The sequence below is a fragment of the Mycteria americana genome, chromosome 14, assembly GCF_035582795.1.
Source record: "Mycteria americana isolate JAX WOST 10 ecotype Jacksonville Zoo and Gardens chromosome 14, USCA_MyAme_1.0, whole genome shotgun sequence".
NCBI classification, from domain to species: domain Eukaryota; kingdom Metazoa; phylum Chordata; class Aves; order Ciconiiformes; family Ciconiidae; genus Mycteria; species Mycteria americana.
This window is the reverse complement of record NC_134378.1, coordinates 18,607,489-18,634,107: the sequence shown is the minus strand read 5'-3', so window position 1 is coordinate 18,634,107 and position 26,619 is coordinate 18,607,489. Positions and strand designations below refer to the sequence as shown.

The 26,619-nt window shown below is 44.9% G+C and overlaps 1 protein-coding gene across 7 annotated transcripts; it reads left to right on the top strand.

The window, feature by feature from the left end:
• The first annotated feature begins 109 nt into the window (after positions 1–109).
• On the top strand, positions 110–26,457 carry ELMO2 (engulfment and cell motility 2). Of its 7 annotated transcripts, XM_075517085.1 has the most exons (25): positions 110–294; positions 3,691–3,763; positions 4,584–4,683; positions 4,815–5,131; positions 7,179–7,303; positions 7,440–7,480; positions 7,991–8,063; positions 8,338–8,388; positions 9,370–9,551; positions 14,198–14,297; positions 14,508–14,659; positions 16,907–16,985; positions 17,604–17,639; positions 20,594–20,644; positions 20,969–21,091; positions 21,740–21,874; positions 22,307–22,411; positions 22,491–22,599; positions 23,278–23,414; positions 23,760–23,923; positions 24,006–24,118; positions 24,424–24,531; positions 24,877–24,959; positions 25,289–25,366; positions 25,969–26,457. In XM_075517085.1, exons 5-25 carry the CDS (start codon positions 7,226–7,228, stop codon positions 26,167–26,169), a joined length of 2,199 nt encoding a protein of 732 aa, XP_075373200.1. In that variant the 5' UTR covers positions 110–294; positions 3,691–3,763; positions 4,584–4,683; positions 4,815–5,131; positions 7,179–7,225; the 3' UTR covers positions 26,170–26,457. The 7 variants fall into 7 exon arrangements, with proteins under 7 accessions (XP_075373200.1, XP_075373199.1, XP_075373203.1 ...); XM_075517086.1 differs by lacking the exons at positions 110–294; positions 3,691–3,763 and having other exon boundaries at positions 4,570–4,683; XM_075517084.1 differs by lacking the exons at positions 3,691–3,763; positions 4,584–4,683; positions 4,815–5,131.
• The last annotated feature ends 162 nt before the right edge of the window (positions 26,458–26,619 follow it).

Here is a 26,619-nt window from a genome sequence, read left to right as displayed (position 1 = left end):
GGCGGTCCTTGCCCGCTGAGAGGGCGCCGGGCAGGGGGCTGCGGCCCTGCTCTGGCTGGCGGAGGGGCGGGTGTCGTGCGCGGCCGCGGCGCCGCTCCGGTGTTCCCCGCTAGCTGCGCGCGCAGCGGCCGACAGAGCGGCAGGGAAGGCTGCTCTTCATGAGCCGGTGGAGACCCGGTCCCGGGCGGTCACAGCCGGTGCCGGGGCACTGTTGGCACGGGGACCTGACGGGAGCCCTCCCGTGGCAGCCCCGAAGGAGCGGAGGGGCGCAGGGACAAGGGAGGCTCGGTCAACGTAATTCATTTAGGCTGCCGACGCGGGCTGTCACGCGCGAGGGGTGACGGGACCGGCGGGTTCGCCCCGCGCCGTGCCGGGGCGGGGTCGGCCGCCTGCTGTCTCCATGGCAGCGCGCTGCGGGCGCGTGACGCGGCCAATCGGCGGCGAGGCGGCTGAGTGACAGCTGGCGGCGCCAGTGGCCAGCAGCGCCTTGGCGGGGCCGCCGGAGCTGCCGGGCGGCCGGAGCGCGGAGCGGCCGCGGCGGGGCTGGGTGAGCGCAGAGCGGCGGGCGGGGGTGGGGAGCCGCGCGAGGTCTGCGGGGAGCTGGGCGGCGCGCCGCCGGCCTCGGATCTGGCGGGCCCCGTTGCCGGTGCTGCCTCCCCGGGCCCACCGCCGCGCCGCGCCGGCGGCCCTTCCCTCCGGCGGCCCGCCCCGCAGCAAGGCTCCGGCCTAGGGTCGCCTGCCGCGGGGTCGCCGGGCCCGCTCCACGCCCGTCCCCGCCTCCGGAGCTCTCGTGCTGCGGCCGCTGGTGCGGCGGCTCCTGGTGCGCGCGGAGCCCGCTGCGCCGCCCCGGCTCCCGGGTGTGAGACCGGGACGTGTCGCCATCCGGCCGCGGAGCCGTCCGAGAAGGGCGCGGTTCCTCGCTCCCGCGGGAGCCGGGTGGACCTGAGGCATAAATGCACGGTGCTTCGTCAGAAAAAATCGTTTAGCGCCTTAAACTGAGTTTTGGCCCAAGCTTCGGGAGTTGCTGCCTGGCTGTCTGCTTGCAGCTCACTGGATTGACTAAAAATAATAAAAAAGCAGTTCTCTCTTTTTGCCTGTTGCTATCAGTTTCTGTCTTTGCCAAGAGATGGCCTCTGCCCAGCCATGTTGGAACGTGCAAGATAAGAGTCCAGTGCCATAGGCTTAGTGTTTTACAGCTGAAGTGCAGCCATGGAAGGCCTTTGGAGGAATGTAGGATTCCAGAGACTCTGAGCCACCTCGTCCTTTGGTTGCTCTAGTGAAGTATGTTTCTCTTTGCTTGTTACATGAGGTAATGTAGAAAACTACATAGCCCTCAGGTTGGACTCTGCTGGCTGCTACCCTCTTACGCTGTTTGGTCAAGGAAGTTCTCTTCTCTGCACACTTGTCCAGTTAGTCACTCTGCTAATGTCACTTCCGCCTTTTGTTTGGCCTCTTGGTACCACCATCTGGGGACGTGCTGAGAACGGACTAGGATGTTTTGTTGCATCTACAGGTTTCAGAAGCTGCAGCTATTTGCTTGTTGACTGGGGGATTCTACCAGACAGCTTTTCTTTTTCATGGAATGTTCTTTCATCCTCCTCATTTTCATTCTGTGTGCAGCACACTTTGTTCTCTATCTGTAATGAAAAGAAGATTGAGTTTGTGAATAGGGAAGTTCTGTTTAAAATACTCTAGTTGTTTTAGCTTGCAGCTTCTCAGAAGTCTCTTGAATAGTTCATTATTAGTGGCTCTGCTGATTTCTCCTTGCCTTGCAGCTACCCCTACATCACTCCTTTGTATGAAGGAACTCACTCTGCAGAAGCAGGGTGAATTCATCTTTCATGGATTTCAGCTTGGCTGCTGTCTCCCTGTATAAAACTATGAGCATTGCTTACATGCTGTTGTTGAGAAGAAGGTGCTGTGAGAGACCCGTAAGTGATAATCACAATTATGCAAAATTGCAGTCTGTGCTTCTTCCCAAGAGCTTCTGAATGGTCATTTTATCAGATATATCACTGGTGCACTGCAAAATATCCGTTGTAAAATTTAACATATGTCACCTCTCTTGTCTGCAGACATACAGTTGAAAGCTTTTCAAAGAACACTTTTGACAGACAACCTCGTGTTAAGAGGCTGACTTGAAGTACCCTTTGTATTTGTAGTCCAGTCTTCATTGTCCTCTTCTGGAAAGCTGCTTCTGCTGAGCCACTGATCTGTGTAGGTCCTTCAAAGGGTTGTTTGACCCAGACTGTCTGAAGAGTTTCCTACCTTTTTTAATTTTTAATTCCTGCTTCTCTGGGTCCTGCTTAGCCAATTCATTTTTATGTTTGAATCTCTTCCTCAGTAGGCTCATGTGGTATCTGTTCCATGGTGCTACTGTGCAATGAAACGGTCCTTAAACTCTGTTTCTTCCACTGCGTATTTGCTGTGCCTTGAATACTGATTGGAATAGGGAACATGGTTTCCAAGCATGAGTGGGTGCTCATTTATGGAAGAAGTTTGGGGCAGAAATAGTCTAATGTGAGTTACTTTCTGAGTTTGTATGCAGCTGAAAGCTTTTTTTGAGATATGAAGGTAATACATTGGTTGGTTACTGTTGTCAGTGGCGAGGATATCAAGGGAGCTGCAGGTAGAGTGCCTTGCCTCTAGGAGCTGTGGGCCAACCTCTGCAGTACTTTTTTTGATGAAACAGGAGACTTTATTTACATTTATATAGCACTTAGGGACATGGTTTAGTGGTGGACTTGGCAGTGTTATGTTTACAGTTGGACTCGATGATCTTAAGGGTCTTTTCCAACCTAAATGATTCTACAATTCTATGATTTCTGCAAAATTTCCCATAATACCAATGTTTTTGTTTTAATGTGTACTTCCTCTCCCTGAATGATGCATGTTCTCTGCAAGGGAGAAGACAGGTTAGGGATTTGTAAAGGCTATAGTACCTATAGCCTATAGTAATCTACCTATAGTCATCTGTGCATCTTTGTTATGGCATATAAAGTATTGTATTTCCTTGTACTCTTCAGTAGCAACTTGCAATGTAAGTTGCAGTACAAATAAAAGACTATGACTGTATTGCAAGAGGCTGAAGAGAGAAGTGGTAATTAGATGCTAATTACTCATGGGTATATTAGTTAAAAGAGTTGCAAATTCAGCTCTTAATACTCAAGGAAGTGGTCTTTGAGCCTTGCCTCTTCACTGTGTATTTGCTGTGCCTTGAACACTGAATGGATTTAGATGATTTCTAGTCGTGAATTGGTTCACTCGTGGGAGAAGTAATTATCTGTTCAGTTATTGCAAGCCAGCCTGATTATTGGAGATGATGTGTGCATATGCCATATGACTAAGATTTCTCAGGCTTTCAGGTTTAGGCCATCATAGGCTTTAGCTGCTGAATGGAGAACAGTGGAAATCACATACCATTTGGGAACTGTCTGTCTGTTTGTAGCCTTAATGGATGGAAACCTGTATATTCTGCAGATCTGGGGATGTCATGCAAATTGGGCACTTTGTCTGGGGAATATGTACAGAGCTGTGCTACCGCTTGTATACTAGTATTTGCCATAGTGTACTTAAAGATTTAGTTCATGAGTTATCCCTGTTTTGAGCTATTGCTGCAAAAGCCATTTGAAAGTCTAAATGATTTTTTTTTTATTTATTTATCTGTGTGTGTATGTGCGGGTAATTCAGGAAAAGGAAGTGAGGAAGACTGATGCAGAGTTTTATTAGGTTCGTCTATCTCTTTGCAAGACAGAAGGATTGGGTAAGCTCCGAATTCTTATGGCTGATGCTACAGAGTACATTGGTTCAGCAGGCTTTCTTGATTCTGCCTTGTCTCTTTATTACACTGTAGTTGGATGTTAGAGAAAGTCAGATTTTTAGAATCAGGAAGGACTCTTCTGACTTGCAGTGTGGCATGCTTGGCAGACTTTTCCTGTCCTCAGAAATATCAGGTATTGGGCATTGACTTGTGAACAGGCTGAGGATAACTGGTATAGGTAGGCTTGCTATGGATACTAACCCCAATAATAAGTGCTGTACAGGGGGCTGCAGTCTTCTAAATGTATCTGGGTTCAAAGCATTCCTGTCTTTGTGCAGATTCCTAAGTGCTTTGCTCTGCTTATGCAATGAGGCAAGGTACTATTCTGTTCCTGGGTTCCTTATGCTTTATGGCCTGAATTCCTAGTTTACTTTGGACAAAAGAAGGCCAGCTGCTTCAGGATGAGTGTAGAAGAAAGGAGTGGAGTCTAATTTACTGATTGCAATGAGTATGAAAATAGCACCAGCAACTGTGTATGCATTTAGGGTTAGAGGCCTCTTGAGAACCTATTTGCTGCCATTTAACAAGTCTCTCTTAGCAAAGAGTAAATTGTATGTTTTTGTCTTGGAGTGAGAGAATAGAACGCTGATAATAAAAATTTGTGAAGAAAAGGGAGTATGTTAACACGTGCTCATGGGATTTGGAGACAGTGTTTCCATAGGACAGCATACGCTCAGTGCTTTCTGTTTGTGAATTAGCCTAGCTCTGTGGGCTGTGAAGGCTTCTCTGAAGCACTAATTTAACTGAGCTCTCATATAAGCAGTCTTCCTTTGTGTGACCTCACCTTGTCCAAGCTGGAGTTTTTTACCTGATGCACCTTCTCTGAATGACAGGCTTTCCTGTTTGTTGTCAAGATGAGAGTGGTAAAATTTTTATCCACAGTGAATCTTGGAGCAGGAGATGGCTTGGTTGTCTTCCCTCCAGGATTAGGAAGTAAAATATCATGTGTTGTTTGTGTAACTGCTTGAATCTAACTTGCCATTTTGTATGGTAGGAATAATATAAATGCTTTTCTATCATCACCCCCGAGACCCGCTCAACGTGATTGGTGCACTGCTTTTCCGAGGCCAGGTCTTTCTTGATACGTTAGTCTGAGCTAATGCTGTGCTGCTTATCTGAAAGGTTGGAGATGTTTTTTTAAGAAACTGGCAAAGCTGAACCTAACTTGACTGGCACTTTTCTGCGTGAGGTGTTTAGTCTTACAGTCATTTTATGGGTTTTAAGACAGCATAAGCTGCTCTTGGGACTGATGCTAAAAAGGAAAGAGAAGGCCAGAAGGAGAACTGACTGTAATCACCTCTGTGAGTTGGGGTAAGCTGCGCATCTTCAGTGAAATTCCAAATCTGGCTTGCCAGATACTTTCTAAGGGGTGGGATGGTAGAGTGGACAAAGTCTGACTGTTGTAGGAGTGGAGGAGGATGGTGTTCCTGTGCACATGCAATACCAGTCTCCCTTTTGGCTTGGCTGAAGCCCCAGATAGCTTTGGAGTTCAGGCTTCCTGGATTCCTACAGGAACTGCAAAGACCATACACATGTTGAGAATAGAGCAAACTGAGGAGACAGCTTCAGAAGGGCTTCCCATAGTAAATAATGCTTGTTTTAATAGGGGAATCACTGATTTCTCTCTCCAGCAAGTGCCTTCATTGTAAAGCAAGTATCTCTGATCTGGTGGAGACTTGAGGGCAATGCTAGCTGCAGTGATAACACTGAGCATTTCTAGGAGGTGCTATGAAAGAAATGCTAAACTTGCACCCCTCATCCTCATTTCCAGCAGACAGGAGTGATGATAATGTTATGACTATCTCAGAAGGCTGCACCAGGAGATCATAGCATTCTGTTTTCCTAGGTGAGGAAGCTGCCTCAACTGGAGTGAGGAGATAGTCACAGGGGACTGATAAAGGGGGTTTGTGTGTGTACAAATCCAGAGAAACATTAGTGCACCTGAGTTTTCATATTTCTCCATGCAGTGATACCAGTCTCTGCGAGGGAAGGAAGAGGCATATGAGCTTCATTAATTGAGATTGTCAGTGGATCTCTAGGTCAACATCTTATACAGGCCAGGCATACGCACCTTTTGTGGTAGACTCGTCTAATTTCACAGAAGTTCCCTTTTTCAGGACAGTCATGTAGACCAATTTCCTGGGCCAGGTATCTCTGCAGCTGCTTGGTCTTTGCTGATCCGTGGAAAGTTCTCTCTTCTTTACTTGCCTTGCATCAGGAAAATTCCAAAGGCTGCTGGTTTCCCATCAAGTCTTAGCCTGTCTTAGCATCTCTTTTCCAGTTGATCAAGGAAGTCGGGAAAGTATGTTAATCACGAAACAATGTCCCTGCTCAGCACTGTCTCATCTCTATTCTGGGAAAGGGGTATTGGGTTGCCCCAACAGGAGAAATAGGAGCTTCCATAGGAACTGGGAAATTGTTCTTTGGATGCTTACCATCTCGTTCTGGGTATGCTGGAAATTGAGTCTCAGGAGGAGTCCTTAAGGACAGGACTATTTCTGTGACCAGTCAGATCTCATTTTTGGCAGCTTGAAGCCTTTGTTCCTGAGAACTGCTGATGGGGAGGGTTGTTTCTCTCCCATGTGACTTTCTCTCTATGGCTCTGTGGGAGAGAGCAGGGATACTCTTTCCACCCAGGAGAGGATTAAAAAGGAACTGAACAAGTACATTTCTTTACAGTCTCTTACTACCAGATGAGGCACAAACCAGCACGTCTGACAGCTGTTTGGGAACACAAGCTTATTCTTTAAGGCAGATAAAGGAGTGAAAGGTAGACCTCCAGAGCAAATGCTGAGTTAACCTTTCTTCTGTGATGGATATTCATGTTTTGGATTATGGTATTCTAGGAAGGGAATGGGATAAAGCTAGCTGCTGCTACTCTGCCTAGGAGCCTGCTTGGGTATCCTGAGTGGATCAAGGTATCTGAGAAATATGAATGGGGCATCAGTAAACTTCAGTCCATGGGAGGGAGGCTACCTGGACAGTATGTTCCCTCTCTCATGTACAGACAGTAGCTGAGCCTAGGGAGCTCTTGCTTTACTAGTCCTGTAAACTGACCTGGCAGTACGGACAGTGGGTGGCAGATGGGGCTTTGCTGATCAGACTGACTCTCCTTCTTGTGTGAGTACCCCAACAAGCTCTCAGAAGTATTCCTTAGGTGATAAGGCTGGGCGTACAATTTCACAATGTGCTGTTTTAGTATGAGGCCTTGATCTCTGGTACACTGGATGTTTTGTCCCTAGCAGGCCCAGCGAACTGTAAGGCTGGTCTTATGTAGTGTTTTGAAGCTTGGTGTTAGATGCAATGTAAGGACTGAAATAGTTTTCGGAGAGCTGCTCACTATCCTTTCTCTTAACAGGTGTGGGGTGTATGCTGTTGTAAAGGCACCTGGAGGAGTCTGGAGCAATGCCACCACCTTCGGACATTGTGAAAGTAGCTGTTGAGTGGCCAGGTGCCAATGCCCAGCTGCTGGAAATAGATCAGGTGAGACCTGGTAACCAGATGGGGGAGGAAATGCACCACAACCGTGATACTGGAATGTGGGAAGCATAGAAATGGGCAGTATTCCTTTCTGGTTGAGAGGAACATGGCTATTGAGGACTCTCTCTTTCTGTTCTAGAAAAGGCCTCTTGCATCCATCATCAAGGAGGTCTGTGATGGGTGAGTAGTTCTCTGGGAACCCTTGTGGAGAAAGTCTGTCCCCTAGACAAATCTTGCTGGGGTACTGTGGAAAGTCTCTGTTGCTTGTCAGTATGCTGCTAGCACAATCCATGCTGCCTGCTGCCAGTTTTGGCCATGGAATGGGCCAGGGTTTAAATCAGGAAGAAAAGGATCTCCTAGAAAACAGGGGCTTTGCATCTTTATTCCAATTCTGAGTGTGTGCCTATGTATGCCCCTAGGGTCAATGTCTCTGAGGATTGGCCCATCTTGCTGTTCCTGAAGTGCAGGCCTCTTCAGCCGTTCCACAGAGCTTGTCTTAGAGTAGGCTGAAGTTCCATCCCCCCCTCAAGAGGAAGGTGTTTTCTCTCCTCTTTGGGAGACGTAATTTCCCATCCTAAAGCTTTGCATGAAAGTTTTTTCCACCCTCCTGAGATCAAGCTCCTGTTCCTAATAGAGAGCCAGAAGAAAGAGGAGGAAGAAGCTTATATATCCTTCTTCTTCCTCTGCCAGGTGGTCGTTGCCAAACCCTGAATACTACACCTTGCGGTATGCTGATGGTCCTCAGCTGTACATCACAGAGCAGGTCAGTGTGAGAGGTAGCAATTTGCTGATGTCCTGGGCAAGAGTGCAGAATGCCTTGGACTAGCATCATGGAACAGTACTGTCGCTAATCCTTGAGGGGCAGCATCTCTGCTATCAAAAATACTCAGACTTGAATGGTGACTCAATTTGATACCCTCAGTAGGGTTGTGTGGTATAGGAACCCCTTTACTGGTGCATACAAATGTGCACTGTAGATCCAGTTGCATTCTTTTCCCCCCGCTTTTCTGCAGTTTAAAGTTTACGTTTTCTTTCAGACTCGCTGTGACATCAAGAATGGAACTATCCTACAGCTGGCAGTCTCCCCGGTAAATGCTTCCTCACATCCCTTTTTCTCAGTAGCTATCCTCGTATGACAGACTGTTTCTTGCCTCTCTGCTTTTCTTTCTCCTTCTCCCTAAATTGTAGGGGGCTTTTTTTGTTGTGGGCCATTCTGCACAATGAGGTGCACACTCTTGTTTTCCTTCCTGGTTGTGGTGTGTATCTTTCCTTTGGATGCTCTGCCCTTTTATAGGAATTTCTGTAAATAAATCCAGTCTATATTTTTATTGCATCTCCTGGATTAACATGTTGTAAAGCACCCGACAGACACATTCTCAATATGAGTGCGGTTAGTATTATCAGTCGGAAAGCAACAGGTACTGGTGACTTAATGCGGAAATTAAAATAAGAGACAAATTTGATGCAGAGGGGGTTGTTCGTAGTGAGTTCTTGCTATTGTGACCTCAACATTTGTCTTTTGCAGACTTGCTGCAGCTCCCTTTTTATTGAAATTTTTAAACCTTTTTTTGTGCAAGTGTCATGGCATATAGCTGAGCGTGAGTAGAACAGGAGGAAATTATTTGGGCAAGAGGTGGTTGATAGGATATCATTGATCTGTGTTTGAGAAATCTTACAGAATGTCATGTGGCTACACAAAATGAGCTTGTGCTTCTCTTTGAATCTATGAGAGATTTTTTTTTAACATTGTATTTCTTTAATGGTCTCACTCCATATTTCTATATCCGCCTCCACTCGCCTCACCAAGAAGAAAAACGAGCATTTACTCTAACATGTAAAATAACATTTTACTTGCCTCCTGCTTGGCTGTAACTGTTGCTGAGTGCAGCCTTTTTTTTAGTCTATCTTAAACTTGCTGACTGCCGCTACTTATCCTGTCATTGCTGGTATCTCTATCCTTGCTGTGCTCTCTCTGCCCATCCATGGACTTCTGACAGAATGCCAATGCTGGCAGAACTCAGTCTGCAGGTGACTAGTCTGTAACTGGCATCATCCCTCTTTCCTCCCAGTCTAGGGCAGCTCGCCAGCTGATGGAGAGGATCCAGTCGCACAGTATGGAAGCCCGACTGGATGCCATGAAGGAACTGGCTAAACTTTCAGCAGATGTGACCTTTGCCACAGAGTTCATCAACATGGAAGGGGTTACCGTGCTGACACGGCTTGTGGAGAGCGGGACCAAGCTTCTGTCCCAGTAAGTTTCCTGTATTCCAGGACTCTGGAACAGGGCCTCAAATAAGGGGCTAATTTTGCTTGCTGAAGTGGCGTTAAGCAACTAACCTCATAGCAATTGCTGATCTATTAATTGAGACAAAGTCTTTCTAGTCGTTTGCTAAACCTCATGAGGCAAAAGAGGAGACATTTATGATGTCACAAGTGGTATTCCCCAGGGCTCAGTACTGGGGCCAGTTCTGTTTAATATCTTTATCAGTGACCTGGACGAGGGGTTCAAGTGCACCCTCAGTAAGTTTGCAGACGACACCAAGTTGGGCGGGAACGTTGATCTGCTCGAGGGTAGGAAGGCTCTACAGAGGGACCTGGACAGGCTGGATTGATGTGCCGAGGCCAATTGTATGGGGTTCAAGAAGGCCAAGTGCCAGGTCCTGCACTTGGGTCACAACAATCCCATGCAATGCTACAGGCTTGGGGAAGAGTGGCTGGAAAGCTGCCCGGCGGAAAAGGACCCAAGGGTGTTGGTCAACAGCTGGCTGAATACGAGCCGGCAGTGTGCCCAGGTGGCCAAGAAGGCCAACAGCATCCTGGCTTGTATCAGAAATAGTGTGGCCAGCAGGACTAGGGCAGTGATTGTCCCCCTGTACTCGGCACTGGTGAGGCCACACCTCGAATACTGTGTGCGGTTTTGGGCCCCTCATGACAAGAAAGACATTAAGGTGCTGGAGCACATCCAAAGAAGGGCAACGAAGCTGGTGAAGAGTCTAGAGCACAAGTCTGATGAGGAGCAGCTGAGGGAACTGGGGTTGTTTAGCCTGGAGAAAAGGAGGCTGAGGGGAGACCTTATCGCTGTCTACAACTACCTGAAAGGAGGTTGTAGAGAGTGTAGAGAGGTGGGAGTCGATCTCTTCTCCCAAATAACAAGCCATAGGACAAGAGGAAATGGGCTCAAGTTGTGTCAGGAGAGGTTTAGATTGGATATTGGGAAAAATTTCTTCACCAAAAGGGTTGTCAAGCATTGCAACAGGCTGCCCAGGGAAGTGGTGGAGTCACCATCCCTGGGTGTATCTAAAAGACGTGTAGATGGGGTGCTTAGGGACATGGTTTAGTGGTGGACTTGGCAGTGCTGGGTTAACAGTTGGACTCGATGACTGTAAGGGTCTTTTCCAACCTAAACGATTCTATGTGTGAAACTTGCATTGAAAGGTCACTTTGATAATTTAAATGACTTTTATTACCTTTCTTGTGGTCATAATCTCCTCAAGCAGTTATTGATCTGCGGTCTAAGGGAGAAGGTATCCTATGAAACATGCAGTTGCACATGCAGTTGCACACAAGAACATTCCTGTAGAACTGGTGGCATGTACATGCCTGTCAGCAGCAAGTATGGTGCTGGCTCTTGCATATATGGTCAGCACTTTTTGACCTGCATCAGGTCAAGAAGAGTTGCTATGAAGGCCAAAGGTCTGTTTATCTTAGAGAATGGAAAGGGCTAAAGAATGTGTAGCAGAGAAAGTATTGTTCTTCAGTCTCCCAACAGTTTTCAACTTTTGGGTTTACTGAGCAGAAATTGTATCTCTTTGTTTTAAGAACCTTTGGCTGTTTCTTCCATAGATTTTTTTTCTTCATTTTTTAATCAATTTATCCTTTTGACACCTACAGCACTGTATGGAAATGAAGTTCCACATAAGAAAAAATGTCCTATAAGAAAAAAATACTTCCTTTATTTTAAACTTGTCACACAATATTCATTTGGTTCCCTCTACATATTTTGTTACGAGAATTGTACATTCCTCTGTCTTCTCTGTACCATTCATAACTGTATAGATCTCTCTCTCATATCAACCCTTGGTCATGCCTTTTCTAAGCTGCAGTCTTAGTCCATTAACACTGTAACTATGGCAGCCATTCCAGAGTACTAATCATTCTTTCCATGCTTCCCCTAGCTTTTAGCTCTTTCCGGTACTACTGTGCTGTTGCGGGGAAATTTGTTTGTAACTTTTCATCAGTTTGAAACCTGACCATTTAATTTCGACCCTTTTTTTTCTTGTCTTTCAGTCAGTTATTAATGCAAGAAAGGGCTTTTGTTTTTACCCTTTAGCAGCTGGGCATTTTGGGTTTTTTAAGATGCTTTAGTGAAGCACTTCATAAAAATCTTCAAAGTCCAGGAGTTGTACTTAACTGTTCTTGTTCTGATTTATTGATTTGTTCAGAGACCTTCAGTATTGTGGTGAGTTAACCTCGGCTGGCTGCCAGCTGTCCACCAAGCCACTCTCTCACTCCCCCTCCTCAACAGGACAGGGGAAGAAAACAAGATGGGTTGCTCATGGGTTGGGCAAAACAGGCTTGACTTGTGGAAAATTAATTTATTTTTTTGCCAATTAAAAACAGAGTAGGATGGTGAGGAACAAAGACAAAAGTAAAACCACCTTCCCTCCGGGCTCAACCACCTTCTTTCCACCCCCTTCTTTCCGGGCTCAACTTTACTCCTTTGCTCCCCACTCTTCTGCCTCCTCTCCTCGTTGAGTTGCGCAGGGGGATGGGGGAGTGGGGGTTGCAGTCAGTCCGTAACACTTTGTCTCTGCTGCTCCTTCCTCTTCACACTTTTCCCCTGCTCCAGGGTGGGGTCCCTCTCAGGGGATACAGTCCTTCACAAACTGCTTCAGTGTGGGTCCCCCACAAGACACAGTCCGTCAGGAATGGACTGCTTCAGCGTGGGTCCCCTGTGGGCCACAGTTTCTGCCAGAAAACCTCCTGCTCCTGCATGGACTCCTCTTGACAGGCTGCAGCTCCTGCCAGGAGCCTGCTCCAGGGTGGGCCCCCCGCAGGCTGCAGCCTCCTTCCAGGGCATCTCCACCTCCTGCAGCGTGGGGTCCTCCACGGGCTGCAGTGTGAATATCTGTTCCACCATGGTGGTCCACAGGCAGCAGGGGACAACCTGCTTCACTGTGGTCTCTCCACAAGCTGCAGGGGAATCTCTGCTCCAGCACCTGGAGCATCTCCTCCTTCACTGACATCGATGTCCACAGGGTTGTTTCTCTCACATGTTTTTTCAGTCCTCTCTCACAGCTGCTGTGCAGCATTTTTTACCCTTTCTTAAATACACTTACACACAGGTGCCACCGGCCTGGCTGATGGGCTCAGCTTTGGCCAGTGGTGGGTTCATCACAGAGCCATCTGGGACCAGCTGTGTCCGGCACGGGGCAGCCCCAGCCCCTCCTCACAGAGGCCACGCTGCAGCCCCCTGCTACCAAAACCTTGCCACGTAAACCCAATACACATATAGATGTGAACCATAACTTCCTCTACAAAAGCCGTAGCAATTCTTCCCTGTTAAATATTGCTTTTTCTTCTAGTGGTATTATTCTTGTATTACAGATTCTGCCTGTCTTTCTGGTTACAAATGCCTAAATGCCTGATACGTCCTTCAGATTCTTGCCTGAGTCCTCTCTAAAAATTGGCGTTAGATTTGCCACTTTCTGCAGAGCACAATAAGTAGTTTGGCAATGTTTCGTTTTACCATGGTTCCTTTGGAATTCTTCAATGAATATCATCTGGTCCTGGAGATATGTTTTTCGTATTAATGACTTGTTCCAGAATGTCTTCTAGTGATGTTCAAATGACAGATTTGAAGACTTTTCTTCTCTCTTAAATGAAAAAGCAACAGTTACAGCAACAGTTTTGAAAAAAACCCAACTCTGATCTGGAAGTTTCCCCAAGCACATTTGTGGTGAACTCTGATGCAAATAATTCACTTGGCTTTTCTGCTGTAATGGTTCTGTTTCACTGAAAGCACTTTCAAAGTCTTGATAACTTATTGTCATAACATTTATAGGTTTTCTATTTTCTTATATATTAGCAACTAATATGTTTTCGGCATGTTTTGCAATCTTTCCCTCAGTCTTTTTTACCTTTCTGTCTTGTGGTTATATATTCAATTTTCCACAACTCATGCTGTGCTTTCGTTTTGTTTCGAGCCAGGTCCCAACATTTCCAGAATGACAATTAATTTTTCTTTGTTTTTCTCTGATGGTAAAGCATGGTTGTTCATTTTGTGTGTGTGTGGAGAGGTTACAATTTCCAAAGATATTTGTATGTTTTGTGATATAAATTTACTCTGGAGCTCAAATCTGACAACAGTTGAAAAACCTAGCATTTGCAGATGGTTTACATTTTCAGTTGATCAGCTTGAAAAGCTTTCCCCTTTTCAAGTTGGTCTTTTTTTTAACTGACGGTCATTGTACTGAATATTCTGGGTTTTGCTGGTTTTTGGTTGGGTTTGGTGTTTTTTCCCCTCACATGAAAGTGTTGAATTTGAGTAGTGATACTTTGCACTGCTCAGGAATAAATACTGCATTGCTGCCTCTCCTGTTATTCCTTTGAATAGCCAGGTAATGATCCGGGTGGTTGTGAGTCTCTGGTAGCAGGACTAGGGACTGTTGCTAGTTTTAGTTTGTGCTTGTAATCAGGAAAAATAAAATATGATTCCACAAAACAATAAAATTATCTTCATAAATGCAAATACTTTATAGCTCCCCCAGCTGCCAACCTTCAGGCTGTTTTATTAGGAGAAGGTGGTGGCATTTTTCTCTTATCCAGCTTATTCAGCTTGGACAGGCTTTTTCATTGCTACCAGATCTCTTGTAACTGCATTTTTCCTTTTCTCAGTTACAGTGAGATGTTGGCTTTCACCCTGACTGCCTTCTTGGAGCTCATGGACCATGGTATTGTCTCTTGGGACATGGTCTCAATAACCTTCATCAAACAGGTGAGTTTAGGTAAAGGGGGTGAGGGAATGCTATTTCTTTTTGTGCTTTAATGCAGCTTTCAGGAAGAGCAAGATGACTCTGAGAAGCTGCGTACTCACTGAGTGCACAGTGCACCCAGCTTTCTGAGCCCTGTCTCCCTTAGCTTGTCTCATTCACCAGAAGGTTTCCTGGGTGGGCATCTGTTGACCTGCTGGTTCATCTGTTTTTAGATTGCAGGGTATGTGAGTCAGCCTATGGTAGATGTCTCCATCCTCCAGCGATCCCTAGCCATTCTAGAAAGCATGGTGCTAAACAGTCAGACTCTGTATCAGAAGATAGCAGAAGAGATCACCGTGGGGCAGCTCATTTCTCATCTGCAAGTGTGAGTGTCTACCCAACAGTGGTGTGACTTAAATCAATTTTATGAATATCTGTTAATTTGAAAATGCATCCTTTTACATTTAAAACACCTAAAGATGCTATTTTTGAAGTACTACTGATATGATATGATATCTTACTTGAACTTTAGGATTTCTAACAAATATTAAAAAAAAAAAGTGAGATCCTGGAAAAATATGTTCTGTGTTCTGGAAGCACTTAAGCCCATGAGTATATGTCTTGAACAAGGATATTTTGCTTTAACAACTGCACAACTGTGTTCAGTCTTAGGACCAAACCTGTGTTTTACTAAACTTCCCAAAGCTTCTGCATCCAGTCATCTGTCACCTTCACCCCTCTTTAAATTGTCTCCACTAGAATCTAAGAGCTCATCATCTTCTGGTTTTTGCCCTGTATATTAAGGAAGAAAACAATGGCTTTTCTAGCTTTTTTTTCTGCCTCTCCTTCCTCTCTTTCCAAATGAACTGACAAATTAATATCTGGCTTTTAAGGTTGATTCTCTAGGTCAGTTCTACTCTTCCATAAAAAAAGAAGCATGCATTTGTTAGAGCTTTAAGTAGTGGTTTTTTTTTTTTCCTCAAGCCTTTTAATTCTGAAAATATGGAAAAGCACCATTTGTGAATATGATTAATATTCCTTAATCAATGAACAGTAGTTTAACAAAATTATAGTGCAAACAATGTATTGCATCAATGTCACTGTGTGCTTAGAGTGTTTATACATTTGAACTTGGTTAACAGAAAAGCTAAACAAGTTTTCATGAACACTGCAGCAACTTTGTTCTGCAAAGAGTATATGTTCTTTCAGCTTTATCATTTCTGTTTTAGTAAAACACAGATTTGGTCCTGCACTGAACACACTTGTGCAGTTGTTTAAGCAAAATATCTTTGTTCAAGACATATACTCATATGCTTAAGTGCTTCCAGAACACAGAAGGTTGCTGAAGAAAGTATCTATGCAAGGAATATTGCAGAAAGGGAGGCTGGAGAATGAGTCAGAATTTGCTGGTGTGTGTTTGGCAAGACTATCAGGAGGGAACAATCTTTCACAGAGGATAGGTTTGGAAGAACAGGACCATGGAAACAAGTCTGAAAGAGACGAGTTAGAAGAGGAGAAATTAATTTAAAAATTGTTTTGCTGTGTCAAAAAGCAAGCAGTGTAGTGAAAAGAGCAGCAAACCCCAAAAAGGAGGGTAGAAGAGGTGAAGTCACAGACTTCAGAGACCTGCGAAGCTTGGAGGCCCAAGAAAAACCTAGGATGATGCATGAACATTTACATGTTTGAAGTATGGCAGACTGACCAAACTGAAGAAGATTTGGAAGCGAGCAGTAGAAGAGAGAATATGGTTGTTATCCACAGACATGCCAGGGATAAGTGCCAAAGTGGGGAAAACAGCTATTTAAACTAAAAGATGTTTTAGCTTTAGATGTTTTATAAAAGTTTACATTTTTTATATATATATATAAATATATATATATAAAAATCTTTTTTTAAAAAAAATACACAAATTCATTTAGGTGATGCACAGAACTTCTGTTAATCAGAAGAGCTTGAAGTTCTGCAGAAGTCTCCCAAGAGTAATAGCATAGTAAGAAACAAAACTGGATTTGATAGAGCATCAAGATGAGGGTGGAGAAGAGTGTGATTGGCATTTGGAAGCTTACTCAAAACATCACAAGTGAAACCACACGCTTTGCGAGACCTAGGAAGGGACTAAGCACCCTTTACCTGAAGAAGCTCTTCAGTGAAAATAAGAAAAAGATGTGTGGGTTGGGTCAAACTAATGAAATTGGAAGGCAATGCCATAAAGAGGCATGCTCCCCCCTTAGTTCCATTTGCGATTGGTGGCTTCCATTGATGTAGGGGAGAAAAATTACTTGCTCCATATAAGTTTATAGCTGTAACCATATAACAGACTGCAGTATAACTAGGCTTTACAGAGATAGTTTCAGCATTGGAAACAAACTGTGGTGGTGCTGAACTCTAAGCTCTGTTGGGCTGCAATCTGCACTATCTTCTGAATAATGGAGCTATCAGTCAGCAATTTCAGTCAGCTTTTTGCAGGCCTTATGAAGAGTTGGATGGCATGAAAGTAGATTACCTGAATCCTGCTTGTCCGTTGAAATGCAAGATAGCTGTAGTAAATGTTCTTACGGTGCAGGCAAAGCAGCAAGCTGTAATGTTCTATACTGTCTGTTTTCTTATGATCCTCCCATTTTTGTTTCTGCAGCTCAAACCAAGAGATTCAGACATATGCCATTGCCCTGATCAATGCTCTCTTCCTGAAGGCACCTGAGGACAAGAGACAGGTTTGTTCATGCTTTTTGACTTTAAACCTCAATAATGGTTACTGGCTGGCTATTTACTTTATGCCTCAGAAATCATATTATCTGCGCAAGGCAGACCTCAGACCTTGCCAAGAACTTATGTAGCTGTTTCAGTGTGGCAACATAGGAAAAAGAAGTACCATCCCATTAATAATGTGTTTTGGAGCAGCACATCTATGTTTAGGAGGTGCTCAGAAAGGAATCTGAAAGGCCTTGAGAGACAAAGTAATCCTCTATACAGCATGGAAACTTTTTTTGAAGAAAGTTAATTCTGTATGGGAGAGGGTAGGCTGGGTAGAGTCCTTGGGGTTGTATGTACTTGCTAAACAAACACCCCACCTCCCCCTCCCCCAAAAAAGGGACCTTCCTTAAGTCATAAGGGGGATATTCCCGCTGGCAGATGTGAGAAATGAAACACTTGTCCTGCTCTGAGGAAAACCCCAAGATCTCAGCTACATGCAAGATGTGCATATGTCTGTATTGTGTAGCTTTGCTGTGTTAAGCCTTTCTTCTCTAGCGCCCTGTTTGTGCCTTATTTCTGGACTCTGAGCTAAATCCTGTCTGCTTCTCTTTGTGCCTTTTTTTGCTTTCTGCCAGCAGGACAAGCTGCTTAACCCACTAGACCTGCCCATCACTGTAAGTAACTCAAGCCTGGGGGCTGGTCATGCGGAACTGTAGGCATGTTAGGTTTTCTCCAGTTATGCCTCCTTGTATCTCAGAAATGACGCATACAGGCTTCACACCTAGATGAGCCTAGGGAGAAGGGCGGGAGGACTCCTGGGGATGTACTCAGATTGTGAAGGGGAGAAGAATCAGTAGCAGGAGAAATCTTGAATGACTTATTGTGCACACAAGACAATAAAGATGATTGTAAAAGGAAACTGATACTACAAGACTGACCAGGTGAACCAATTTTAAAACTGGAACCAGTTCTTTAGCAGTCTGGGTCTCCTTAAACTTACTACAGCCTGAGTTTATACCCAAAATCTCGCTTGCGTTAATGACAGTTTCATATTCAGCTGCGTCCTTCTAAAGGTAGAGCTGTTTGTGAAGAACAGTCACAAAACTTAGTGCTGATTGGGGGCTAGAGCATTCATAATCTGCAACTTCTCCCTTTAGGAACTGTACTATAAGAATGTTTTTTGCCCTGTGCTATCTCTGGGGGAATCACCACTCTTGTTAATAGGTTGCTTTGGAACCTTCTGTATCTTGAGATTCTTGTACATTTTTTAGATTTTCTGGGTGGCACAGGGAATGCTCCACTTTTGCCAAGGATGTAGTGCCTTCAGAGAGGAAACGATGGTCTCAATAAATGTTACATAATTTCTAAAATCAATGGATACGCTTAACACATGAAAATAAGGAAGAACATACTCCTCTGTTTGTAATTTAGCCAAAATACTAAACTTCATAGCAAACAAAATTCCAAGGGATGTTTCACTTCTTTTTTTTTTTTTTTTTTTTTTTTTTTTTTTTCCCCTTGAACGCAATCCACATGACCACAAAAGGCCATGAAGATAATTAAGGCACTGGAATATCTTTCATATGAATAGAGGCTGAGAGATTTGGGATTGCTCAACCTTGAGAAGAGAAGGCTCAGGGGGGTCTTATCAATGTGTATAAATATCTCATGGAAGGGAATAAAGAAGAGGGAGCTCAACTCTTCTCAGTAGTGCCTGCTGACAGAACAAGAGACAATGGGCACAGCTTAAAACCCAGGAAATTCCACCTGAACACACACACACAAACAACAAAAAAATTAATATGAGGGTGGTCAAACACTGGAACAGGTTACCCAGAGAGATTGTGGAGTCTCCATCAGTGGAGATATTAAAAACCTGACTGGACGCGGTACTGCGCAACCTGCTCTGTCTGATGTTGCTTGAACCAGGGGAGTTGGACTAGATGATCTCGAGATGTCTCTTCCAACATAAATGATTCTGTGACCCCATCAGGAAGCAAAGTGGGCATTATTGGACTCTCAGCAGAACATAGATCCCTTAGCAGTGGTTAGGCTGTGTGCGCGTTCATGCTTCTTACTATGCTATTTAGAATTGTTTAATTGTCTTTGTCCTTGCCACTGTTTATCTGCTTCAGTCACCTGTTACTTCATCCCACGTACAAGCTAATTCCTTCAGAGTAAGGATTCTTCATGTTGCATGCATGAACAAATCCTAACAGCAGGCCTTGTTCTATTCTCAGTGCTACATCTCACGAATCATAGTAAAAAATAGTGACTCAGAGGGCAGTGTGTTATCTCTGAAACCCCTTCATACTTCATCTAGATGCTTCTTGGATATCTTCCACTCAAGCACTGACTAATTTTGGTTGTAACATGTGGCCGTTATGGCTTGGCTATCAGCCAGCATATCACTTTCTTGTTTTAGGAGGTTTCTGTCTGGAGCAAAAGTGATAATAGGGAATCGGAATGAGGCTAATATCCACATTTTACCAGACTCCTTATAACGCCTGTCAAGAGCAGGGTTGATATGAGCAGTTGGAACAGTCTTGGATTGCTCAGAATGTACAGCTGATTGAGTGCAGTTGTCTAAGACTGCACATCTGCTTCCAATTCTCAGTCTGCACTGCATAGGAATGTGAAGAGATCTCAAACTGGAAGTTCTCCTGGACTTCTTCCAGATGATGTATTGCCCAACAGATTTTTCTTACCCAAAGATTTTGCTTATAACAGCAAATTTCTGATAATATTCCATCTTGACATTAGCACTTATGTCACTCTCCTATCAGGTGTAATGAGATCGCTGGTATTTTAAAAAGTGCATCTTCACCATTTACAAGGAAAGCACAGGTTAGATTTTTGCAGGTGCATGTGTAATTGGTCCTGGAACTGAAGGTTTGCAGCAGATACTTGCATCTGCTGTTGACTGTTTGTCGTCATGACTTGATGGTTGGGAAACCCTCCTCATCTGGGGAAGGAAGCCATGCAGTAAAGAGGGAAACTGGAAGGCTTCCTTTAAGCATGAAAATTATTTACCCTTTATTTTTGTAAACTGAAGTGCTTCTGCAAATTGTCCTTAAACTGACTTCTAAACTTCTCTTTAGGAACTGAGACAGAGGAAATGTAAATTTCAGAGGGAGAGTTTTTGAGAGGGAGGAGACCTGAAAACTACATCCTCTAGCCCTTGTTATCTTGGGTGTATACCTAGGTATGGAAAGCTGTGAAATGCTAATTGAAGGAACCTCATGTAGATGACAGATTTTTTCTGGGCAACCCACAGTGTGCTCCCTGCTGCCGTATCTGCTGATATTGAAATATCATTAGATGTCCAATGTTAAGCTAAATTTTCTTCTGTTCTGTGACTACCCTAGTGCCTTTCTCCACATTAATGATGTTTTATAGGGGAGCCATCCATGAGTTGTGCCATGGTAAAGATGACCCTTGTATCCCAACTTGATGCTTGCTTTGTGGTGAGATGCCATGCTAGATTGACAGTCTGTAGTAAAAGCACTTTGTTGTGTGCCAGTCCTATCTCCAATTCATAGGCTTCCTTTTTTCTCTCCTTTCTGCACAATGTGGGCTTTTTGTTTATATTTCACTCATGTTATTTCATCTCTGAATTCCACAACAGGAAATGGCTAATGCATTTGCCCAGAAGCACCTGAGGTCTATAATCCTGAATGTAAGTATGTCTGGAATGACAGAGTGCTTCCTAATGTTCTCTGAATAGAGGTTTCACTTGTGCAGAGTGTAAATTCTGCTGCCCTCAGGGGACTTCCAGAAAAGTGGCTCTTTCAAAGGTGGAATTTGAACTCCCACTTGTTCAAAAGGGAGTTATCAGGATACTTCTTTCAAGCATTATCATTATGTTTCTGATGGAATATGGAGTTTAAACAGCTGAATCTTCATATACAGAGATGTACATGCAGCCTGGCATATGCCTACAGCTAATACCTCAGTTTTTATTTGTATTCTCTTCATTTCTACCCTATCCTTTATTTTGCAGCATGTGATCAGAGGAAATCGCCCAATTAAAACAGAAATGGCACATCAGCTATATGTGCTACAGGTCCTGACCTTTAATCTCCTGGAAGAGAGAATGATGACCAAGATGGATCCCAATGATCAGGTCACTATTACAGCCGAGTAAGATCTGATAGAATAGGATGTACAAGGGGCCTTATTCCTGAGCTCCTTAGCTCCATAGAATTTGCAGTAGATGGTGCATAAAGTTTCAAAACCACCCCTCACATTGTAGTCCTTGAGATTAGGGTATGCTCATGACTATCCTGCTGTATGCTATGGGACTTTTAGAGATGTAAGTGGTCACTGGAAAGCCATATGTTCCTTTCTTGACCAGTGTGATGCCAGCTGTCAAACTGATTACTCCACCTCTATGGAGGGCACATCCTTTTATCCATTTCCTTGCAGTATACAAGGAAGCTGGGCATTTTTAAGGTGTCTGTTACTCAGTTCTTAGATGCATTGTAGTCTTGAGTGAGAAATGCTTTAGCATTGTCTGAATGCCTAGAAACTGCATTTAACTAAACTTGGGGCAGTTAAAGGAAAATGCAAACAAATATTTTGCTTTACCCAACATACTGAAACTTGCTATTTTGAAATAGATTGCCTCTTCTTACGTAATGTTAATGACCTTTGGCATCTCTCTGTCTTCACTGTGTGAGCTCTGGAGAGAGAGGTGGGACTGTGCATTATGTGAAAATACTGCCCTAATCACTGATCACATGTTACTGTTTCCCTGCCTTCTGTCCTTCAGGCACAGAGAGACATCATATTTGAGTTGAGAAGAATTGCATTTGATGCAGAGTCTGACAGCAACACCGTCACTGGCAGTGGAACAGAAAAACGCAAAGCCATGTACACGAAGGACTACAAGATGCTGGGATTCACTGTATGCATCTAGAGAGAGTGCTGACTGTAAAGCACGTAAAGGCAATCTAAGCAATCTCAATCAGAGTTGTGGGGAGATAAGGAACAGATATAGCTGTTTGCTTTACGATACTTCTGTATCTGAGTTTTAGAAATTCAGCTACACTCAGACTCCTAGGGAAGATCATTATGAACTCGCTGATTGGTTAAATGCCAGGGCTCATTCTCTGGAGATACTGACTTACCATACGCACCTATTCTGTGAAGAACTTGGAATCGGCCTCTCTTCTAGAAAGTTCAGACAGTGTTGTCAGCAGGTGTCCAAGGTTACCTCTGGGATAGATGTGAGGGAGTGCTTGACGGACAGGCGGTTGTAAAATTCATTCAGAAAAGGTTCTCACACGATTTCTTTGAGCTAATTTGTTTAGGTTCTTTCTACACACTCTTTTCACAGAATCACATCAATCCAGCCATGGATTTTACTCAGACTCCTCCAGGGATGCTGGCATTGGACAACATGCTCTACTTGGCCAAATTCCATCAGGACACCTACATCAGAGTAAGTGAAGCTTCTGTTTTTTGCAGATACCAACACCTCAGCAGCTCTTCTTAGTGTGTGTTGCATCCTCTTCTTGTAGATTGTTCTGGAGAACAGCAGTCGAGAAGATAAGCATGAGTGTCCCTTTGGGCGCAGTGCCATTGAGCTTACCAGGATGCTTTGTGAGATCCTGCAAGTTGGGGAACTCCGTAAGTACCATTTATTATCCCAGCTTTCCAGGCTGCTGGGTTGATGCTTCTGGAAGTAGTGTACAGGCTGACTAATATTCACAAGCATTTGTACCTCAATCTCACTTCTGCCACATAAGGACAAGGGGAGCTTGGAGTTGCACTGTCAATGTCCCAGTGATAATACCAGTATCGAAGTAAAGTAAGAAATTTTTTTGTGTGCGCTCTGGTTCTCCTGAAAAACTGAAACAAGTGGAAGGCTTCAACTTCCTGATGCTTCAGCAGGGTGCTGTATAAAAAAAAAATTTAAAAATAAAATAATAATAAAAAAAAACCCCACTCTAGAAACCATGATGAACTTGAGAAAAGTTTAGTAGCTCTGACAGTCTCAAAACAGCATTCTGAGACAAATAATGACTATAAGAAATTCTACCAGAGGAGAGTGGGAAACAGCTGCAACCAGTCATTTGGGGGGACTGGTATGAAAAGGGCACATGAGTCACAGAGGCTTGCATGGTGAAGCGTGGGGATAGTTACCGTTCCAAATATAAACTGTCTATGGGGAGACAAAACATTGAACTGTCTTAATCAATTTGAGTTGGCACCATCAGGTTTCTGTCACTGTAGTGTATTTTAGTTACTCTTAGTAGCTCTTGTGCAATATGCTCACATGGTTGTGGTTTCTCTTTCTTCCTGAAGCCAATGAAGGCCGGAACGACTATCACCCCATGTTTTTCACCCATGACCGTGCATTTGAGGAGCTATTTGCCATCTGCATCCAGCTGTTGAACAAGACCTGGAAAGAAATGAGGGCGACAGCAGAAGATTTTAATAAGGTCAGAGTGGAGAAGAGGTATTTTTGTAGAATCTTTTGCAGAACAGCACACGTTCACTCAGCCTGTACGCTTGGTTAAAGAGTAGGGTGCAGAAGGTATGACAGGGCATTGACGTGGGCCGTAAGAGAGGACAGTCCAACTTTTATTTGGTATGACCTGAGGTCATTCTTTGTTGTTCTGGATCTCCAAAGTCGTTGTACAGTGACGGATCTTCTAGTACGTTCACACTCCTGGCCCCACCTATTCTATGTCAGTTCTTTGCTGCCACTGAGCTGTGCCCTGGTTCTCTGCTGCCATTAAGCAGCAAGAATGTGACTTGCTTTTCTCCCTGCCCAATCTCTTTAGGTTATGCAGGTTGTGAGGGAACAGATCACACGGGCTCTCCCCTCTAAACCAAACTCCTTGGATCAGTTCAAGAGCAAACTGCGCAGCCTGAGCTATTCTGAGATTCTGCGACTACGCCAGTCTGAGAGAATGAGCCAAGATGACTTCCAGTCACCACCTATTGTGTAAGTGTCTAACAAAACCAGTTGCCTTTTGTGCTTGCTGTTATCTCCGTTTTCTGCTTACTGTTCCATATTTGATTGCCAGAGAGCTGAGAGAGAAAATCCAACCTGAGATCTTGGAGCTGATAAAGCAACAGCGCCTGAACAGACTTTGTGAGGGAAGTAGCTTTCGAAAAATTGGAAATCGCAGAAGACAAGGTAAGGTGGCAGCATCTACTGCATTTTTTCATGTGAAGAGCTATAGGCAAATAAGATCTAATGGATTAATCTGTCAGCAGGCATGTTGCCAGAAAGGAAAGCTGGTTACCTGGGCTGTCTGTACCAGCCAGTAGTTTGGGATGGAGCAGACGTGCATTTCTTAGAATACTGCCATCCCCTCAGGAACAGGAAGCAGTGCTGAGGAATTGGGGGAGTAGAGGGATTGGGTGGGGCAACTGTAATGTAGTGGCTGTAAGACCTTATGTAAATAATCTTGCTCAGTTTACTCTTGATGTGTGTTCCAGAAAGATTTTGGTATTGTCGCCTGGCTCTGAATCACAAGGTGCTACACTATGGAGATCTGGAAGATAATGCCCAGGGGGAAGTGACCTTTGAATCTCTACAGGAAAAAAGTAAGTCCCGATTACTGCTCTGAGCACACTGTGCAATGTTCTGTGCTCTGCCATCTAGAGACTGTTATGAGTACCGTCCTAGAGATGGGAGAAAAAGAGCTGTGGCTGAAGCCCTGACTGAGATGAGATCAACTTTTGGTCCTTGCCCAAATCCTTTGAGTCTTGGAATTGCGTGGTATTTCTTGTAACAGCCAACTGTAGGGATGTGTTACTGTAATGTGTTTTGGAAAACTGCAGTAATGAGCTACAAGAACAGGAACAATGCTCAGCTGCAAAGACAAAACAAAGTCCTGTCTTTTCATGGTTAGGATTTCTTGTTTGTGAGTTTTACTTTTTCACTGTTAGTTCCAGTTGCAGACATCAAAGCCATTGTCACAGGGAAGGATTGTCCACACATGAAGGAGAAAAGTGCACTGAAACAGAACAAGGTAAGTGTTCCCTTTTTGCCTGCAATTAATATCCAGTGCTGTAGAGTTGAAGACTGAAAGCAAGCAACAGGAGCAAATGGTCTTCCACACTGCAGGTGTACTGTTTACAAAACCCATCTCATATCTGGGCCTTTTCCTAGTACTCATTTGTGATTGCTAGGTGCTGTGAGCGTAGTCTGGTTGTGCTATAGGCTATTCAGAGTTGCTCAGAATACTGATACGGGAAAGTGCACTGAGCTGCAGCAAGGCAGCTTCTCTTGTTGGGTTAGCAGGCAGAAGGTGTTGTGATGTTTTGTTCAGTCAATGAGTGAAATTCCTTTTCCATTCAGGAAGTGTTAGAATTGGCCTTCTCGATATTATATGATCCTGATGAGACCCTGAACTTCATTGCACCTAATAAATATGAGGTAAGAAACATAGCGGTTAAGCAGTAGAATATAAAGCAATTAAATTCAGAGATTAAGAAGGATCAGTTGCTTCTCATTAAAGGCTTGAGCAGGATGTCTCCCACCAGGTTCAGTCTTAGGGTTGCCGATGCTTAGTGTGAATCCTCTCTTTTTTTCCAGTCATTTTTCTCTTTTAAAACAAACAAAAAAAACCCTACACTAATTTCCCTTAGTCTGGACTGCTACTTTCTTTCCTCCTATGCAGTCAGTTGTTCCCGTTTCCCCATTCTAGAAGACACTGATGCCTAAAATAGCTTTGCTTTTTCTGTTGTTATGCCACAATAGAAACTCTTGGCCCCCTCCTAGAGCCATGGGGTCATGCTTACCTCTAGGCTTCTAACTTCCATTGGAAATCTCTGTGGCCACTGGGTTGTTTTGGTTGTTTTTTTTTTTTTTGGGGGGGGGGGGGGCGGGGGGGCGGGGGTGTCCCCATAGGTTAACTCCCTCCCATGTTTCCTATTTTGGAGCTGTATAGGAGTATCTTTAATTGTTGCATGGATGGAAAGATTCAACATAACCTACCATTTATGCCTGGAGTTGTGAATTATCCTTTTTTTCCACAGTACTGTATCTGGATTGATGGGCTTAATGCTCTCCTGGGGAAGGACATGTCCAGTGAGCTGACTAAAAGTGACCTGGACACATTGCTGAGCATGGAAATGAAGCTGAGACTCCTGGACTTGGAGAACATCCAGATCCCTGAAGCGCCGCCGCCCATCCCCAAGGAGCCGAGCAGCTACGACTTCGTGTACCACTACGGCTGACGGGACCGAGCTGCGCGGGCCGCTCCCGGCAGCCTGGGGCCCGGGGCGGGAGGCCGGCGCTGGTGTTACTTGCACGGAGCTCGCGGCGGGCGCACCCCTCGGAGCGCGCTCTGCCCGCCCGGCCGCCCCGCGCCCGCTCCTGGCCGCTCGCGGCGGGGCCGCTGGCCGGCGGCGGCGGCTGCGGCTGCGACTGCGGCCGGCGCGGGGCGGGGCGGGGCGGGCCCGCGCGGCGCCTCAGCGCGCCACGGCTTTCTATGAGTCACAATAATAACCAATAGCGCTGCTCTGCCTGCCGCCGCCTCCGCCTCTTTCCGCTCAGGCCCCTCCTCGCGCGGCACCGCCACCGGCGCGGGCCCCGCCCAGCTGAGGCATCGTCTCTCTTCCCCTCCACCCCCGCAGCTCCCCCCCCCCCCCAGCCGACGTCACCGGCGCCCTCGCTTCCCCTCCTGG

Bases quoted from the DNA above. Each gene is read 5' to 3' on its own strand.
- ELMO2 (XM_075517084.1), top strand. From the start codon at position 7,226: ATGCCACCACCTTCGGACATTGTGAAAGTAGCTGTTGAGTGGCCAGGT. The intron at 23,924-24,005 runs GTAAGTGTCTAA...TTTGATTGCCAG, and splicing joins TTCCAGTCACCACCTATTGT to AGAGCTGAGAGAGAAAATCC. The intron at 24,960-25,288 runs GTAAGTGTTCCC...TTTTCCATTCAG, and splicing joins GTGCACTGAAACAGAACAAG to GAAGTGTTAGAATTGGCCTT.